Genomic DNA, 19,735 nt, shown 5'->3' with positions numbered 1-19,735 from the left:
GTTACAGGATACAAGATTAGGTGCAGAGGTACAGAATAAGGTATTTTGTTATCCATGGGTAAATATCCTTGTACAAAGTTGCAGCACTCCTTTGCTGAGTGGTGGATGAGGAAGAGGATAGAATTGTGCCATGATCTAGCCAATCCTGTCTTTGGCTGCATCAAAAGGAGCGTGACCAGCAGGTCAGGGCAAGTGATTCTGCCCCTCTGCTCTGGTGAGACCCCACCTGCAGTACTGTGTCCAGCTCTGGAGTTGTCAGCACAGGAAAGACATGGGCCTATTGGAGAGGGTACAGAGGACACCACAAAAATGATCAGAGGGCTGGAACACCTATGAGGAAAGGCTGAGAGAGTTGGGGTTCTTCAGTCTGGAGAAGACAAGGCTCCAGGTAGACCTTATTGTGGCCTTTCAATACTTAAAAGGGGCCTATAAAAAAAATGAGGACAGACTTTTTAGCAGGGCCTGTTACAATAGGAGAAGAGGTAATGGTTTTTAAGTAGAAGATGGGTGATTCAGACTAGATTTTTTACAACACGGGTGGTGAAACACTGGCATAGGTTGCTGGGAGAGGTGATAGATGCCCTGTCCCTGGAGACATTCTAGGCTAGGCTGGATGGGTCTTTGAGCAACCTTATCTAGCTGAGGATGTGCCTGTTCATTGTGGGGAGGTTGGACTAGCTGACCATTGAAGGCCCCTTTCAACCCTGCTCATGTCCCTGTCTCAGGCTGCAGCTGTCAAAGACAGGAGAACCACCAACTGAAGCAGCTGCTCTCTGCCATGGGCAGGCCCTGTCTCCCTGCCTGCTGCTTTCCCAGCCTCACACCAAGGTTGTCCATTCTGTGCCTCTCTGGCCAGGGAACACCCATCCCGTGCTAAAAATGCTGGCCACCACCAGACTTCTGCCCACTGACGTGGCCACTCCATCACTTGGGCTAGTTGTATGAGTTCAGTCCCAGGATATCCATTGAAAAATGGCACAGAGCTCCCTCTACCCATGCCTCTGGGGAGCTTTCAGTTCCCTGTAATACCACCATAGGGTAGGGCTTGATGTTATCTGTCCTGTAGACTGCTGGCAACTTTCCAGCTTAGTGTCACAGGAGGAAGAGGACAGGAGTGTGCTGTGGTTTGGTTGTTTCCTTATGTGGGTGTCCAGGTATAGTACAAAGCATTCACCTTCCATTAGTGTGGGCAGCTCTTGCCTCCATGCCCTCTTCTTTCTGCCCTTGCTCACCTGGCTACTCACTTACCAGCCTGGGCTGGTGGTGTCACCAGCTGCCAGTACCAATGTTCTACCTGCTGTGACACCACCATGAACATGTGTAGTGTTTGCTGGGTGAGAAACTGGCTGGGTGGTTGGACCCAAAGAGTTTTGAGTGGAGTTAAATGCAGTTGGTGGCTGGCCACAAGCGCTGTTCCCCAGGGCTCAGTATTGGGGCCAGTCCTGTTTAATATCTTTATCAATGATCTGGATGAGGGGACTGGGTGCACCCTCAGTCATTTTGCAGACAACAACAAGTTGGACAGGAGTGTTGATCTGCCTGAAGGTTAGAAGGCTCTGCAGAGCTGGATCAATGGGTTGATGCCAATTGTATGGCATTCAACAAGGCCAAATGCTGGGTCCTGCACTTGGGTCACAACAACCCCATGCAGCACTACAGGCCTCAGGGAAGAGTGGCTGGAAAGCTGCCTGGCTGAGAAGGACCTGGGGGTGTTGGTTGACGGCTGGCTGAACATGAGCCAGCAGTGTGCCCAGGTGGCCAAAAAGGCCACCAGCATCCTGGCTTGTACCAGAAATAGTGTGGTCAGCAGGACTAGGGAACTGATGGTCCCCCTGTACTCAGCACTGGTGAGGCTGCACCTTGAATCATGTGTTCAGTTTTGGGCAATGAAGCTGGCAAAGGGTCAGAAGCACAAGTCTTCTGAGGAGCAGTTGAGGGAACTGGGGCTGTTTAGCCTGGAGAAACAGAGGTTGAGGGGAGACTTTATTGCTTCGTGCAGCTACCTGAAAGGAGGTTGTAGCATGGAGGGTGTTGGTCTCTTTTCCCACGCAGGAAGTGGTAGGACTAGAGGAAATGGTGTAAGTTGCACCAGATGGGGTTTAGATTGGGTGTTAGGAACAATTTCTTCACAGAAAGGGTTTTGATGCAGTGGAACAGGCTGCCCAGGGAAGTGGTTGAGTCACTGTCCATAGAGGTCTTCAAAAATGTGTAGATCTGGAGTTTAGGGATGTGGTTTAGCTGTGGACTTCGCAGTGTTAAGCTTACAGTTAGACTTGATGATCATAAGACTTTTTCAAGCCTAAATGATTCCATGAATCTACAAAATATTTCTGTGTTTATCTCTGTGTAGGCTCTGGGCTGTATCCTGTACTTGCTGTGCTTTAGGCAACATCCATTTGAAGATGGAGCTAAACTTCGCATAGTCAATGGAAAATATGTCATCCCACAAAATGACACCCGCTACTCTGTGTTTCATGATCTCATTCGTAAGTTTACAATGTTATTTAATTTGGTGTCTTTATGGATATATGTTATTATTGAAAGTATTGTATTACTGATAGTTAAATGTTACTGACATGTGGTGGTGAAAAAGGTTAACTGTGACAACTTATTTTATTGAAAATTTTAATCCATTATCAAGAAACTTGGAAATTTTAGATGACGCTTTTGTTTGGGTTTTTTTAGTGTAGTTTTCTGTCATGCTTAGGATATGAGTTGGTCCATGGGAACAACTAGTGTTTTGATATGATTTCTTTGAATTTGTTTTAGATTTTTTACTTTCTTTAAATTTCAAGTATTAATAGATTACTGAAAACTTAGTTAACAGTGCCAGAAATATGTCTCCCACTCCAACAGTATTAGATATAAAGTTACTTCTGAAGTTATTAACTAACTCATCCTAAAGTATATTCTTTGAAATATTCTTAACCCTAAATGGTATTTTTTCATGGGTACTTGTTATGGAAATGAACTTTGGATACAGATTTAGCAGTTGCTCCATTCTTTTAGCATTTGATTGCTTGTTGAACTGGAGTGCACTGAAGAAATTATTCATCTCTGCTGGGGAAAAAAAGCTCTGAAGGGTTTCTGTTATATTGTTTGAATCTCCTTTTTCAGATTCCATGTTGAAGGTGAACCCGGAGGAGAGATTGTCAATCGCTGAAGTTGTGAATCAACTGCAGGAGATTGCAGCAGCTAGGAATGCAAATCCTAAATCTCCCATCACAGAGGTAAAGATGTCTCATAAGGAGTATTATTGATTTTATTTTTTTTTTCCTCCTTTCTCTCTTTTCTTATCCAGTGAGTGTGAGTTTAGTACCAGATGTCAGAGCAGGTCCCCTGTTCCTTAGTCTTCTGAAAATTTCACGCTAACTTGTTTTGAAATTCAATTGAATTGATCTCTGTCACTTGTAGGGTCGTTGAAAATATGTGCTTTAAAGCACAGAGCTTGTGACGTTGAAGGAAACTGGTTGTAGTTCTTCCTGCTGGTTTAAAAATCTTCTCTTGATGTGGGGTCATTATTTAGTATGCAAGTGCTGTTTGACACGCTACATTTCATCATAATTAACTTGCACAGAAAAATCTACTATATGAAGGCTCAGCCTACGATAACTTGAAATCCACTTAGGCATCTTCGATTTGATGATTAATTTGGACAATACTGCAGGTTAATCAATTAGTGTATCTTAACTTTCTGGCTTTCTTCTGAGGCTCAGCTTACTTGTTCTCACCAAGTAAAGGTAATGTGCAAAGTGTAACAAGTTGGCTAAATGGTCTAGAAAACACTTATGGTGAATACTAATCTCCTCAGCTCCTGGAACAAAATGGAGGCTATGGAAGCAATACTCTGCATCGGACATCTGTGACCTCTGTTTCACAGAGCTCCAAGCCTGCAGGACAGCTTAACAGTATGTGTAATACAGGTAAGTGCAGAAACAGATGACATCTTAGTGTAAAAACAATTTCGTATCTTCTATGTGAAAATTTAAAAAAAAGAGGGTTTTAGACATTTTGCGGAAGTATTAGCTATTTTGCATTTATATCACTGTTTCTAACCTTGTTTTATTTTTTGCGAGGTTTGGTTTTATATTGATAAATGCAAATGAATTTCTCAAGTTCATGGCTGGGCAAGGTACATTTCTGTTTCCTATGTAAAATAGTTGAAACTAAATTGCATTATTGATCTGTAGAGTTGGGAGAGTTGAAATAAGTGAACTGAAACTTTTATGAAAGTGGTGGATACAATAACCAATAATAAGAACAAGAGCTGTAGAGAAAATAGTATTGAGGTTATGACAAACGAATAAAAATGGCTTATTTTAAAACCAAAACTTTCTGATTTCCATGAAGCAACAATATTTTGTCTTATGTAAAGAGGAGAATTTAAGAGGAGTTTAAATTTAAACTGTTCAAAATCCTCCAGAAGTGCTGTATCTTAACTGAAACCTTGTTGCTTTGTGGCAGAAGTTACTGAAATCAGTGTCTTTCCTGAGTTTGTGCACAATTGTGTTTGCTTTCTAAGAACTACTTAACATCAGATTATCTTACAACTTGAAGATAGCAGCTATTGTGTGGCTTTTCGTATAACTTTATGCTAAAATGGGCTTGTTGGTGTCTGATGGTTGAGATAGTCCAATAAAGAAATGCAGAAGCAATTGCAGGGATTTTAACTGCGGACCACAGTAGTTCGTTAATGCTGAGGAGACACTGAGCTGATATTTTAGCCTGCAAAAAGTCTGTGTGAGAAGAAATACTTCCCTAAGCATCTGGGGTCTACCTCTCCCCCTTCTTCTATCCCCCCTGTAAAAAGACTTCTGAACCCCCATGATAATCTGAAGTGTGTCTGACAGACTGATTGCAGTCTAAAGCTATTTAGTTTTGTCACTTCCAAAACACTCATGTCCAACAGCCTCAAAGGGAAAAACCAGCAGCCTAAACTCAGTTTATTTGCTATCCAGTCATTACTTTAAGAAATGGCCATAGCTTGTACTCACTTGATCCCAGCTACTTATGGGAGGATTGTTTAGAGAAGATTTCAGGCGGTAGTTGTACCATAGAACATCAGTGGTGAGGAGGAGGAGTTGTTCCATCTGAGGAAAAACAGTAGTTGGACTAGCAGTACTAAACTGAGTCAACCAAAACCTGTTTCCAAAATGACACAATTAAAAGCTGACCTAGCCTTTCTGTAAAAATAGATATTCTAGAGTTCATTCAGTTGAGAATTCTTGAACCTTAAGAAAATGAGAAGCTTCATAGGCTTATTTGCATCTTAATTTCTTATTAAAAGGCATTTTCTGCACCTATCTTAAAATAACATATTTGAACATGGAACGTTTCAAATAATTTAGAAGATATCAAAGGAATATTTCATACTGTATTCCATTTTCCTTTCAGCTTGATATTTTTTGATTGATATTACTTATGCTGAATTGCCAATGAGACAAAGGATATTAATGGTCCAGGGAAACTTTTTAAATTGGGAAATATTAATTGGAGTAATGTTATATGTATATCAATTTCTGTGGAAGAATCCAGCTTCCTAATAGGAATATAATCAAAACACTCTCTGGCCATTTGTTTTGTGCAAGAATGAATACTGTTTCTTGTATACAGTCATATTAATAGGGATGTTGTGCTTGAAAAGTAAATGGATTATGCCAGCTGCTTCTGAAACCCTGCATTAAAATGTATCTCCGGGAGGTGCTTAATTAGATTTGCTAACAGTAAACTCCACTTTGAGAAGGATGCTAAAGAAGACAGTATTTTGCTGTACTGACAATATGAAATAAATGCTTTACTTTGAGAAATTTTTTACCTTGTTTTCTTTTAAATGCAAACAGTCAATTAAACAGTGTGTTAAGCAATTCACTACTACCTCCTGACTGCAGGAAGTACTGTTTTTTGAAGAGGTCCTTATTAAGGAGGACTTTAGAAGTATGAACCTTACAGCAAGGCATAGCCTGTATGTGCATTCACTTCCAGCTTTGTAGGCAATTTACTTTAGTATGGAGCCCATTCCATGATATGACTTAAAGTAAAATTATTTTTATTCAACTACTCTAGGCCTGACCGTTGCGGAATGTGACCAGACTTATGGAGGGTTCTTTGGTATTCTGAGGGGTGGAACAGAGCGATTTTTCACTAATATTAAGGATACATCTTCTAAAGTTATCCAGTCTGTGGCCAAGTGAGTAAAAAATAAAAAAAATGTGCTGGTAAGAGTTCTAAATGAAGGGTCAGGAGCTTATTCCAGAAATTATCAAATTCAGCATACTTTTCCAAGCATAAGCCCTAACAGCTGGTAGCTAGCCCTGAGATTTTTATGAATTATATTTACACAAAAGTTACATTAGCAATTATATACTAGAAATGAGAATGTTGGGGGTAAAAGCCTGTCCACAAGTACTACTTTGCCTGCTGTATTTAGATACTGAAAGCCTGGGAGAAATGAGCAAGGTGGAGAGGTATGGAATAGGACTGTCATGGTTCAGAATGAATTATTTGAATTAGTGGATAGGATCTCCATGAATAAGAAGGAAAAAAGATGGAGTGGTGAAAGGTATAAATACATGTAATGGAGGTGAGAAGAAAAGCTGCAGGGAAATAGCATATGAGCTCTTCTGTCCAGTTCATTTTTCAGGTGGAATCTATGCTCTCAAGGCAAAGTAAGGGGATCTGCACTGTTTGTCTCCTTTACCCTGTGTTATATAGAAGAATACCCTCCTGTTTCAATGTATGTGTCCTCAGATACCTAGTGGGTGATTATTTTTCTCTAATTGGATTTTTCAGTCTCATTCGAAATGTTTCTAGTACTTCTATATGATTGATATTAATCTATTTGTATGATTCGTACATTTTAAGATAGTAATAACTTTTTAGGCAGTGTAAAAGCATTTTGTTAATTCTAGGGAGAGCAAGTAAGTCACTACTGAATACTATGGCTGAACTTGAGCCTCGTATGGAAGACTGAACCTTGTCCCTCACTGTAGGGTTTGTGGTCCTTTAATTTTCACACTGTGCTCTGGCTTCTGAAGTCTATTGCTTGCAACATGTTTTTCTGTCACTGAGTGCAACTTGCTTGTAGTGCTACTCTGACATGTTTGTAATGATCAGGTAAGTTAGATCTGTTGATCTTGCACCTCTGTAGCCACTTCAAGTGCATTTTTAGCTGTTTGCTCTTAGTCTGTTTCAACTTCCTATGTGTGGCTTAGAAAGGCCAGGTCCTCTATTTTTTAAAGGCTGTAAAAGCTATGCAGCTTTGGTTTGTTTTTAAGCTTTCTACAGAAGCAATTGACTTAGTGGCATCAAACTTTTCACCCTGGGGAAACAACACTGACTCAAGAGAAAACGAGGACGTGTACAAGAGGAATGAGCTATTGCATAATGAAAAGCAGTGACTTGTTAGCAGCTTAGCAGAACTGTAGGAATTTCACATACAAAGTAACATGAAGAGCTACAACCTTTAGGCAACTGCTTTCTGTTTATTTTGCATGTGCTGCCTTGCAGGCCTCTGTTCTTCATCTCCTTTTACCTGCTGCTTTCTGTGGAACTGATCTTCTTTTCCTCTTCAGTCCTACTCCGGTTCTCTTTGTGGTATCTTGTTAAACAAAATTTTCTGTATAGTAAAGCATGGAAATATTCTGCAGATTCTTTACCTTTGACAGCTCTACTATTTATAAACTTGAACGTTATTTCCTTGTCTTAAATTCTGCCAGTTTTGCTTAGATATAGGTCTTGCAGTAGAGAAATTACTGTTCTTCCTCTGTGACAGATAACATTTAAATTCTCCTCTACCTTTGACAAAGTTACAAGCCCTACTTTCACATGTCTGTTTTCCTCTATTAGATCTTACTCAGTTACTGTATTTTGGTTGTATACTACATGCTTCTGAAGTATTCCTGCACTTCATTTTCTTGTACTCTTGTCTTCACATAACTTTCTGGGTTGTTGTGCCCCCATCAGTCAGTTAGGCTTGAAGAGGTTTCCTCTTCCTGCTCTTCCAAGTGGTCTCTTCCTTAAAGGCCACTTTATTAAAGGAACTTCAATTACTTTTTAAAAAACTAATCTTGCGCCGTTTTCCCTTCTCCTAGTGGTGGATTAGGACTTTGTAAAATTGATATTCTTTTTTAATATGGAATACTTATGCTGTGCCTGCATCTTATTTTTATTTCTCTTGCCTATAAGGTGTGTGGCTCTTTGCTTTGTTTGATTTCTTTGGTTCCATAATAACTGTAATGTGCAAGCAAGGAATAAAAGAATAACTGTACATCCAGCTGCAGAGCTCATCTGGCAGTTTCTGAAGTATAGGACAGTGAGTATTTGCTGTCTGAAGAAGATGCTGTTCAGTTTACATGCTCTTCTGCACAGTTGTTTGTTTAGATTGTAGTGACTGCCCAAAATTAATCTTGTATCTGTTTGTTCTTAAGAGTTTCTGTGCTACTGCTCAATTGGTAGTTAGTGTTCTGGGGCTGAACTAAAGGCTTGACACTTTAGTTAGAATTTCTTTTCTGAAAAAAAAAAAACAATGGGAAATATGATTGAGATAGAATTTGAGGCTCTTGAGTCCTGCATAGAGCCCTATGGCAGGTTTATTTATGCCTTAAATTTACATGGGACATGAGGAACTGTTGGAATCCTCTTAAACTGCTTCAAACCTTATCTGGCATGACTGTTTGCGGTAGTGTTGGAGCCTCTGTCAGGAATGCAGATGCTGTTGGAGATATTTAGGGCTTGTTTTGTGGAACTTACTAAATATTAGTCAAGTAAAACTCTTCAATTTTACATCTTATTTGTATTAATTATAGAAAGTCATATATGGATGTTTACTAGAACTGAGTAGCTGGTGAATGTAGTTGTTTTACATGGTTTTGGTTTACAGCTCTTAATGGGTGGGAATATTGTAATATGCAAGTTAGATAAATGAGCCACAGACCCTTTCCAGCTAATGGGGGATACAGCACTTCCATGTGCTGTGATGGATTGACAGGGAATTGTCAGACAGTGTATGTTAAATCCCAAGGTTCATCATGAGATAAGTCCCTCACAGATGTTTTGGACTGAGCTGACTGAATAAGGGTTTATATTTAGGTAACTTGTGTACATCACCTCTTGTTGACAAAGTATGTGAGACTGATACTTGTTTAAGCTCTGCACTAACATAAATATTGGTTTTGTGGAGGACTCTGTCTTCATACAACTGCCTTTTTGTTTTCTTGTGTTATCTAAGTGAATTTGTTCATTGGTTTGTAGAGTGAAAGAAAAGGAGGTAATACACCCTGTATATAAATATGCTAGTGAGAACCAGTTTCTTCAATACTTATTTTCCAGATAATACTTAATCAATACGGAAAGAGAAACTCTTTCCTCTTGCAATTTGTCAATATTCTTTACTTGCCCTTTGTTCTGTAATTTTCATTCCTTGATAAGTCTATCATGTGTGTTTCAAATTTTAAATGTATGTAACAGCTCACTGAAATGGCAAAACATGAGTTAATGTGATCAATACTTAATGTTGTGCAGGACCTAAGGTAGTCTCAGGTTCTTTAGCATTTAACGTTCTCTGTGCTGCCAAGACTCCCACCACTGGGCTTGTGCATTCTGAAACTATTTATGCTTTAACCAAGCTGCAGTGCTACTTCGTTTACATGTGCTATGGGATGGACCTGTTTCTGTCATGGTTGTTCTTTTGCCTTCACAAATTTGTGTTGTGTCTACAGCTGATGCCATCAGGGATGTGAGGTGTCCAGCTGTCCAGCGGGACCTGGACAGGCTGGAGAGTTGGGTGGGGAATAACCTAATGAAATTTAACAAGGGAAAGTGTAGAGTCCTGCATCTGGGCAGGAACAACCCCAGGTTCCAGTCTAGGTTGGGAAATTACATATTAGAGAGCAGTGTAGGCGAAAGGGACCTGGGGGTCCTGGTGGACAACAGGATGACCATGAGCCAGCACTGTGCCCTTGTGGCCAGGAAGGCCAATGGCATCCTGGGGTGTATTAGAAGGGGGGTGGTTAGATCGAGAGAGGTTCTCCTTCCCTTCTGCTCTGCCCTGGTGAGACCCCATCTGGAATATTGTGTCCAGTTCTGGGCCCCTCAGTTCCAGAAGGACAGGGAACTGCTGGAGAGGGTCCAGTGTAGGGCAACAAAGATGATTAAGGGAGTGGAGCATCTCCGTTATGAAGAAAGGCTGAGGGAGCTGGGTCTCTTTAGTTTGGAGAAGAGAAGACCAAGGGGGGACCTCATTAATATTTATAAATATATAAAGGGTGAGTGCCATGAGGATGGAGCCAGGCTCTTCTCGGTGGCAAACGATGATAGGACAAGGGGTAATGGGATCAAGCTGGAACACAAGAGGTTCCGCTTAAATTTGAGAAAAAACTTCTTCTCAGTAAGGGTGACAGAGCACTGGAACAGGCTGCCCAGGGCGGGTTGTGGAGTCTCCTTCTCTGGAGACATTCAAAACCCGCCTGGACATGTTCCTGTGCGACCTCACCTAGGCGTTCCTGCTCCAGCAGGGGGATTGGACTAGATGATCTTTTGAGGTCCCTTCCAATCCCAAACATACTGTGATACTGTGATGTGAGAATACCTCTTCTGCTGTTGCATCCTTGACTGCCTTTCCAGAACTCTTCAACCAACATGAGACATTCTGGACAAACCAAAATGCCTCTTGTCATGTATTTTCCTCAGCACACTTATGCACTCCTCATATTGGAGTCTGTCATCTCATTAGGTAGGCTCTCTCCTTCCTACTTATCTTTGCTTTTCTGAATTCTGGAGTGATTGCCTTTATCTTCAGACAGACTTCTTTCTCACTGAATCCAGAGTTACTGTTTTGTACGTTTTTTTTCTTCTCTCCCATGGCTGTCTTTATCTTAACTTAAATGGTGGTCTCTTGCTTATCCTAATAAGTGATGATGTCTGAAAACTAAAACACATGTCACAGGCTACTTGGAACAGGACAGTGAATGAGGGCCATCTTGATTGTCCCCCCAGGACACCTCGCTTGCAGGTGTCACAATCTCTGTTGCAGATTCAGGTCAGACAGAAGTAGTTTGTAGCTACGTAAGGGAGAACACAGAACAACAGAGGTTTAGCTCTCTCTCAAACTGGCCTAAGAGAAAGTAGTAGGGTGTATACACAGATACGGCAGAACAGTGTCTGCATAGAAGGGAACTTTGTACAGCATTTGCGCCTGTGTGTGTATGGTAACTCAATCTGCAGCCATGCAGCCTCAGCATACCTCTGTTTGGCTCCTCTCTCTCTTGCTTGTGATGTCACTGTGCCCTTGAGCAGCTTTTATGCTTATTGAGTTCTGGCATCCATGCAGGTTACAGATACCTTGCCAAAAAACATGTAGTAATGTTGTAAGTATCCAGTCTTCACTGGTCTTGAAAGCAGCATGCAGAACTTTAGGATCATAGAATTACTTTGCTTGGAAAAGACACTCAACATCAGCAAGTCTTGTTTTGCCTTGTTAGAACAGTCTCTTCAAGAGATTATGATCTAGTAATCTAGGAAACAATTAACTGCATTTTATTGCTAGCTTTCTTTGCTTCTAAGGTAACTTCATTCCTGGTTTGATGCTGCATTAATGTTTTATTTTATGGATTTTTGTGTTGTACTAGATGGTTCTGTTTCACAAAACTGAATTAATCATTCAACTAAGTGGGAACAGATTGCAAGTTTCAGTCCTGCATTTCCTTCTGGCTTTTAAAAATTAAACTGCAAAAATGGTGGTGTTTGGCTAATGAATAGATATTTTTCTATACTTGTGAGTGTAGAGATGTCTGGAGGAAAACAGATTAGTGTTAGAGCATTACTTAACTGAAGATAATGGTTTATGTGCTCACATTGTAACTGTGCTGGTGATTCTGTCATTCTTTATTCTTTCACATCTTCAGGTGCTAGTAACAAAAGGTAACTATGGACTGTTGTAGAATTTAGTGCTGTATGCCAAGTAGTTGATTTTGTAAATGTAATTATTTTTAACTTAATTTGTTGGAATGATCTTTTATTTAATATTAGTTATGGTCTTTAACTACAGCTCTTTTCTGGCAAGATTGGTGATGCCAACCATTTACATATTAAAAGGTTTTTAACATCTAATTAAAACTTGTGCTTTTGCTTAGGTGTTTATTCCGCAAAATGAGAATTCATATCTTATTTGCTACATATCCCATTGGAGTTCTCACGAAAAGGCCTTGAAGTAGTCTGGTATCATCAGAAAAGTGGCTGATTGTAGGTGTCATAACATACTTTCCTGTTTAGCTTAATTAGAGCCTTAAAAAGCACACTGAGTTTTCTGCATGGATCACAAGCCAGAAACCCTCCTTACAGTCTCTCGTTTACATGTTCTACTCTTATCACCTTCTAGCAACATTAATCTGTAAGTCAAATTTCTGCTGTTAACAACATGAAAGGAAAGACTTTATTCTTGATATTTAGTTACAGGGTTATATCTTGAAATGTGTAGGAATGCTTACCAGTGTAAAGAATAAGCATTTGTTTCACCTTCCTGCTATTTAAAGCAATCTCAGTTACCAGTCTCATTTACAGAAGAGTAGCTTGTGTTCAAGTCTTACTACTGAAATAGCTCAAAAACTTCAGAATAAAGTTCAAGAAATAGTAATTCAAGTACAAGGTCATACCTTTTAAGGAGACTTGTATTGATTTTGCAGTTTTGCAGCTACATTTTAAGACAGCACAAACATTCTGAAGCTTTTTTTAGTTGTAACAGGCATACAAGATTTTTCCTGTGAAACAGCAAACTCAAATTGGCTGTGCTCTGTTAACATCCTAAGCCACACTTTTTCAGCAATGTGTGGTGAGATCCATGCTCCTAATAATGTTGCATTTTAATTTAGACAAATGTAAATAGCAAAGCTAAATTGGATGGTGTTGCTAGTAAGAAGTCAACATCATAAAGAGCTCTCGCAGAAATGGGTGTGGGGAGGGTCTTTTCTTTGCTCTTAACAGTTCTGTGCTTCTGTTTCAAGTTTCTGCTTAACCTCAGTGTTACAGTATTGACAAGATAATAGTTTTTTGTTCTCAGGATATCATATTAGGTGGTTCTTTATCTTGGTATCAAAAAAGTTGGTATCATTAGAATGTTCTGTGTTTTCTTGCTTGAAGCTGGTGAGTTGAAGCAACAAATAACATTTAACACAATCATATAGACTATGCTCATCACTGATCTTAGTAAGAAATTGTGATTAGATCTGAATGTTTCTGCCTAAACTGATTTGTCTCCAACAGTGTTAACACTTGAGCTACATTATGAGGTTATGTCCTTCCAAAAGTGTGAATAATTTTGAAATGGTGTTTACTTGTGCATTTTGTTGACTTCCTTATACAAGATTTTGAGGCTGAGTTTTTTTAGTGCTTTGTGTAGTGAGACTCTTGAACTTCCTTGTGGTGATTTCAATTTCTCTTGAGACCTGTGATCATTATAATTGTTGGGACACTGATTATGTCATTCCACATAAAAACTGTTTACTGTCCTTACTTTCAGAACTGTTTTTCTTGCCTTATCTAAAACCTTCCTTCAAAACCTAGTAAATTCAGTAATCTTTTATTTAATATCTCCAGCCCCTTTCATGTTTACTAGCAAGCAGTAAGGAAGCAAAGCATAATGTTCTCTTCTGACATTTCAATATTTGAGTGCAGTATCCTAGGTCTGCTCTTTCAAGCAGTGTCTTGAAACTTCATAGTAATAGAAGAGTATTGCTTAAATAGTGCCCCTGCATTCTGTAAACAGCATATTGTTGTGATGATACTTTGATATTCTAGAGATAACATGTGACTGACTTACTTAAGTTAGAGATGTCTAAACCAGATTCTGTAGATGAGGTTTATTCTTATTTTGCCAATCAGGAGTTCAGACCTACGTGATAATATATTCAAGGTTGCTGACCTGCACTGTTGCTTCTTCTGTTTTTCCCAAGCTTTTTCATGCTGCTACATAGCAGATACTCTAGAAACAAACAAAAAAACCCAGTGGTCTCAAAATAGTAAATTTATTGGTATGATGAGAGTGATTAGATAGAGATGAAGGGAATGGACCTAAATTAAAAAGAAGTTAAAAAAAATTTTAAAAAATCCCTGGGAGATTATTTTTTTAAAAAAGACTGCTCTTTAGAACTGTGTAACACTATATAAGAAAGAGATGAGTAATGATTGATGCCTTGCTCACTATGGGTGTTTTGGAAGTGAATTTTTTGAGGAATAATTTAAATGAGGAATAGAGGTACCCTCTGTTCATTTGGAATCCACAAATAGGGCAGCACAGCCATCTGGGTCAGATAGTAATGTTCCAGAGTTATACTACTTCAAATGTAGTGTTTCAACAATTTGTCCTTGTTTTTATACTACTTCAAAGGTAGTATTTCAACAATTTGTCTTTGTTTTAAGCAGCATGATGCATTATTACAACATCTTTAATGGAGGACATCCTTATTAGGCTTACAAACTGATACCTACAATGAATATTTATCAGTAAGAGAAGGTGCTAGAGGAATGAGTTAAACATTGAAGGCATCTGTACAAAATCCCCAGAGATGTTTTTGTTGCAACTAATGTAAATGAGTAGCTGTTCAAATACAATTTTTATTCTGAAAATTCTACTCTGAAAACAAAGTGTGAGGTAACAGGCCTCAGATGGAAGAAATGAAACATTATTCATGGTGGTGTGTGTAGTCTGAGACACCTGGGTTTCAGACTTCTGGCTTGAATGGTTCTGTTTCCCAGTATTAACTTCGATGTGTTCTGTTTCAGTTATGCAAAAGGAGACTTGGATATATCATACATCACTTCCAGAATTGCTGGTAGGATAACTGTATCTGTCTTAAGAATAATTTCTGATTGCTCTTAATATGTGGAAAAAGTGAATATTTCACCTGGTGTTTCTTGTTCTATCTTCAGTGATGTCCTTTCCAGCTGAAGGTGTGGAGTCTGCCATCAAAAATAACATAGAAGATGTGCGGTTATGTCTGGACTCTAAACATCCTGGCCACTATGCTGTGTACAATCTCTCTCCAAGAACATACAGACCTTCAAGATTCCATAATAGGGTGTGTATAGCTTTTGTGTTTTTCTATACAAGGTCCTTCAACAATATCTTGATTATACCTTCAGCTTTTTATCGTGAAATATGTTTAAGTATGCTGCATAATCAAAAAGATGTCAAAAGTATAGGTTTATACATAATGTCAATGAGTAAGCTATAATCTGCTTGTCTTTGCTTTCAATCCAAGCTTAAGTGACTAAAGAGTCATCTTTAACCCTACTGACTACAGTCTTTGTTTCCTAGGCTAGTTGTATCTTAAACATATACAAGTACCTTACATATTTCAGATTTAAATGGTGAATACTTAACATAATGAAAAATCTTACTAAAATTTCAACCTCTCCTACATTCAGAGATTTTTCTTTATCAAAGGTAGTATTCCTTTGACTGATTTACACAACTTGTTTACTGGATTTTCTCCTTAACCCACTACATACCATTTGACTCCCATATGGCTCAGCACTAGCTGACTACTTGTTGGTATTGCCTGAAATATTGCTATAGCTTAGCTGAGTATCTGTTAGCCATTCTGGCTAGTTCTCTGATACTAAAATGAAGACATTTGCCTAATTCAGTAGCAAGGTAATGAGGACAGCTTGTTAGGTGCTGAGATATTTAACTTTAATATCTGCTTCTAAATATATCTCAACTGTCCTGTAAGTAGCTCAACAGCAGAGACCGTTACTGTGTTGTGAGTTGTCTAGTACTGGCCAAATTAGACCTCGGCTAAGCAGTCTCTAGTAATCGTGCCTCTTCCCCACAGTACTGACTGCCCAGAGGCCTTTTGGGCCTTATCCTGCAGAGCCATCCTTTGCATTACTTCAGTTATTCAAATTTCCTTAAACTATCAGGTTGAGGTATGTTTAATGTATTCTGTCTGGTGCTTGCTTCCTTGATTTATTTTTTTTTTTTCCTCGTAAACGTGTAGACAAGACAAAGTATTTTCACACCTGGAAAAATACCCAAACGCTTATTGCCTTTTTTGGGTGTAGGCAATCAACTTTTTTATCTGCATTAGGTTCAACATGAGGTTCAGGTAGAGGCTGTTCAGTATGGAAGGCAAAGTTTAATTGTGCAGGAAACCTCCTGCATGATTATTTGGAGCAGGTGCCTCAAAGCAAATTCTACAGCAATGCTTCTTAGAACTAGATAGCAGGAAAGTCTACTGAGGCAGCCATAGTGAAGTGATTTATTCCTCTTCCTACAGAGCTATCAGACTCTTTTTGTGGAATGATAGATTCTTTGACTGGGAAGTTGTTTACACTGGGGATGGATTTTTGGTTATGCAAGTCTGAGGTGCCTATACACTGATACTCCTGATGTACTGATACTGTGAACAGTAACATGAGCACAACTATATCTGGCAGTGATCTGGAACTCTCCTGGTCTACATTTATCTTTTTGACATTCATATAGTATTATGATCTTTGTGTTGCTGGGAAGTAATTGTAGGTCATAACTTTCAAAACATTGTAGGTTCCTGCCCACTTCAGAGGCTGAGAGTAGGAAGTTTCTACAAAACATTGTCTTCTGTTTAAAAACAAAAAAGGCAGCTATTTTACTTGGAAAACAAACTTTTTAAATATATTGGGGAAATTTTCCCTGTCCATCTTTGAAATCCAGATGCACAATGGGCAATACTGACTGAATTCATTATTCAGTGCTAGCTGAGAGCACCTTCATGGGAAGCTGAGGAAGCTTAGTTTTTCTTTAGTGCCTGCAGAAGATTATTATGGCAAGCCTTAAACTTGATCAAAGGAGAACAGCTTCTGTAATTCTTAATTCTGACACTTTGCTTGGTAGGTATTTATGAAATTATATATTCTTGCTGTATGCTTTCTGTATGTAAATTTTACAAATTTCTTTAACCTTGGTTAAGGTAGATGGTAGTTTTGAAGTCATCTTTGCTAGTTTTGAGTCCTACTTGGAATAGGTTGCTCAGAGAGGTTGTGTACTCTCCATCATTTGTCTAATGATCAGAACATTTTGAGCTTGAAACATAGCCAAACATAAGGTAATGTTGTAGGTTGTACATCTTGTAACAAAACTAGTGTTTGAGCAGAAAGTAAAGAGTAAATCAGAAAGGTTAGTTCTTTTTGCTTCTTTGGACACACTTGCTTTTCTATACTGTTCTCTGGTTTGTAGCTGTAATATTGCAATATGCCCAGGAAAAGTGGAGGAGTCACCATCCCTAGAGATGTTTAAAAGGTGTTTAGATGACATTCTTAGGGGCATGGTTTAGTGCTAGTGTTAGGTTAGGTTGTGGTTGGACTTGGTGATCCTGAGGATCTCTTCCAACTGAAATGATTCTATGATTCTTTCACTGCTGTTGTAATATTTGAGGCACACCAAAGCCCACATTGAATTCTGTGGTGATCAGGAATATAAAGGACTGCTTGCCTTAGTTCACTGGTGACTTTGTAAAGCTTCACTAATGAAAGAATGTCCAATTTAAATCTCTCACAAAGTGACAATTTCTGAAACTGCCTTCCTTTTTAATTGCACTTCTAGGATACAGTGAAAAACTGCAGGAGACTTTTAATGTCAGACTGTTTCTTTCAGCCTCCTTTATTGTGCTTGGCACAAAAATGATCTTGTTGAGAATTTATGATAGCTAGTTCAAGTAATTCATCTTGGAGTAACTGTTGAACTCTGTTATGTGGGTGAGAAAACATGTTGGTGATAGCAAAACTTTGTCTTCCACATTCAGTGATTGTGGTCCTGGCTGAAAAGAAATAAGAAAAGTTTGCTTTTTAGGTTGTTTTCCTGGTCCTGACAGAAGATCTGCTTTTAAGTGTTGCTTGTGCTCAAGGATCAGGTTTCATATACTGCCGTTTTACTAGACAGCTGATTTTAAGAATATAGACTCCCAGTGGTGAAGCTGATTATTTGGTAGTGTTCTATAGCACTAATTGCAGAAGGAATATTACTTAGCTGTTGAGGCTCTTTGAATAAAAGATAAATTTAAAAGCAAGCCAAGTCTTTGTTTTTCTTTGTTTGTGGTTTTTTTTTGTTTTGGTTTTGCTTAAGATGTGGACAAATCAAGTTGAAAGCTTTTTTTTACTTTATTCCTTTCTCTAAGAGAATTTCAGATAATAGTCTGAGTTGTTGATACACCAGAGACAAGACTGGAGGTTTTTTGCACTTAATGCTATAAAATGGTGCTTACAATGTGTAAGGCTACTTTTCCTGAGCATCTTGCTTAATTTCTACCTAAGAGTGGCATTAAAGTGTAATTAAATTGCCTTTTATATACACTTCTTATGCTATGGAAATGTATGTGACTATGTAATCTCATTTCTCACCTCTGCTGTCACTTTCCTTGCAGGTTTCTGAATGTGGTTGGCCAGCAAGACGAGCACCGAATCTTCAGAATCTTTATAGCATATGCAAGAACATGCATATATGGCTGAAACAAGACCAGAAAAATGTTTGCATTGTGCACTGCCTTGTAAGAAGTTGGTTTAAGTCTGAAGTGCTTTGCTCAGTCTGGCTTTAAATTGTGAATAAGGATGCTAGTATCCACTCTGTGAATATTACTGTCTGTCTTTACTGTGAGACCTGGGGGCAATTCCATCCTGTTATGTTTTTAGGAAAGTTATTTGCACATATTTTACTCCTTAGGCAAATTAGTAGGGTAATGTAGCCCTTGTTTATTTACATGTAGCAAGGCAGTATTTAGAAGGGATTAAGGCAAAGTAGCCTTTGAGAGAAACAATCTGCTCTGCTGTTTCAGTGTTTGCTATGTTTTTTGTTCATGTTTTATGAGTGACAACTAGATGTACACTTCATTTCTGAGTACTGTCTGTTTAGAATTTAACCTGTATCTGCAGAACTGAAGAAACTGACTGAGGCTTTGGGTGGAACTTGCCTTTGGTGACAGTGGATTGCTATGTAATTTGCACTGTTCTCTGTATCATTAACCTTTACATAACAAAAAAACAATAAAACTATTGATAAAGAGCCACCTTATCTCAAACATGAGGGGGAAAAATGAGTTTAAATAATAGTTGCTATGCTCAAGATTTGAAAACATGAGGTTACTGTTACATTTACATAAGAGAATTTTGAGTGAAATTTTGACATTCTTATTTGTCTGCACAGTAAAAAGAGAAACATGACAGTTGTTGCAATGCTTATGATGCTGCTGGAAAGCACTCAGAATCACTCCTTTGATATGGTATAGTAGTCTCTGTGAAATATCACTGTCAGTATCTAAAAAAGGATTTGCTAATCTGGCAAAGTGTACTTCCTTGAACAGTTTTGGAAGGAAAAAATCAGTTAATCCCAGCTCCTGAAAACCAGTGGGATTTTCAGGTCTGCCTTTGAGGTTTGGAACCTAGTTCTATATTAAAGTAATAGTATCTCGTTATCACATGATTGCTGGCCAAGTAGGTAAGAAGCAGTGTCATGAATTATCACCAGTTTTTGTAGCAGCTTTCATTTAACTGTATCCCTTAAGGTACCTTTTCCACAGGGAAGTTGGTATATATATATGGCTGCATGCCAGATGTGATGTGAAGAGTATATACCATAACTACCAGAAATGAATGATAGATACAATATGTGTCTTGGATTCATCTAGCTGGAAATTTTTTTAGATTTGAAAGGTAGTAAATCTAGGTTGAAAAGAATTACTTGTCTGGTAGAGATAGAGTGTTTAAGTTTGAT

General features: G+C 38.7%; 1 protein-coding gene across 2 annotated transcripts in view; it reads left to right on the top strand.

Moving 5' to 3' along the window:
• Positions 1–19,735, top strand: part of GAK (cyclin G associated kinase) — a 77,932-nt gene that overhangs the window by 22,285 nt on the left and 35,912 nt on the right. For both annotated transcript variants that reach the window (XM_021290501.2, XM_005504583.3), the window contains exons 8-14: positions 2,351–2,486; positions 3,118–3,230; positions 3,812–3,923; positions 6,064–6,187; positions 14,773–14,822; positions 14,920–15,068; positions 18,393–18,515. In XM_021290501.2, the coding sequence (XP_021146176.2) occupies positions 2,351–2,486; positions 3,118–3,230; positions 3,812–3,923; positions 6,064–6,187; positions 14,773–14,822; positions 14,920–15,068; positions 18,393–18,515 (807 nt within the window). The remainder of the gene's footprint in view (positions 1–2,350; positions 2,487–3,117; positions 3,231–3,811; positions 3,924–6,063; positions 6,188–14,772; positions 14,823–14,919; positions 15,069–18,392; positions 18,516–19,735) is intronic.

The sequence above is a fragment of the Columba livia genome, chromosome Z (genome assembly GCF_036013475.1).
Source record: "Columba livia isolate bColLiv1 breed racing homer chromosome Z, bColLiv1.pat.W.v2, whole genome shotgun sequence".
NCBI classification, from domain to species: domain Eukaryota; kingdom Metazoa; phylum Chordata; class Aves; order Columbiformes; family Columbidae; genus Columba; species Columba livia.
The sequence above is the reverse complement of the archived record's forward strand: the minus strand, read 5'-3'. Positions and strand labels throughout refer to the sequence as shown.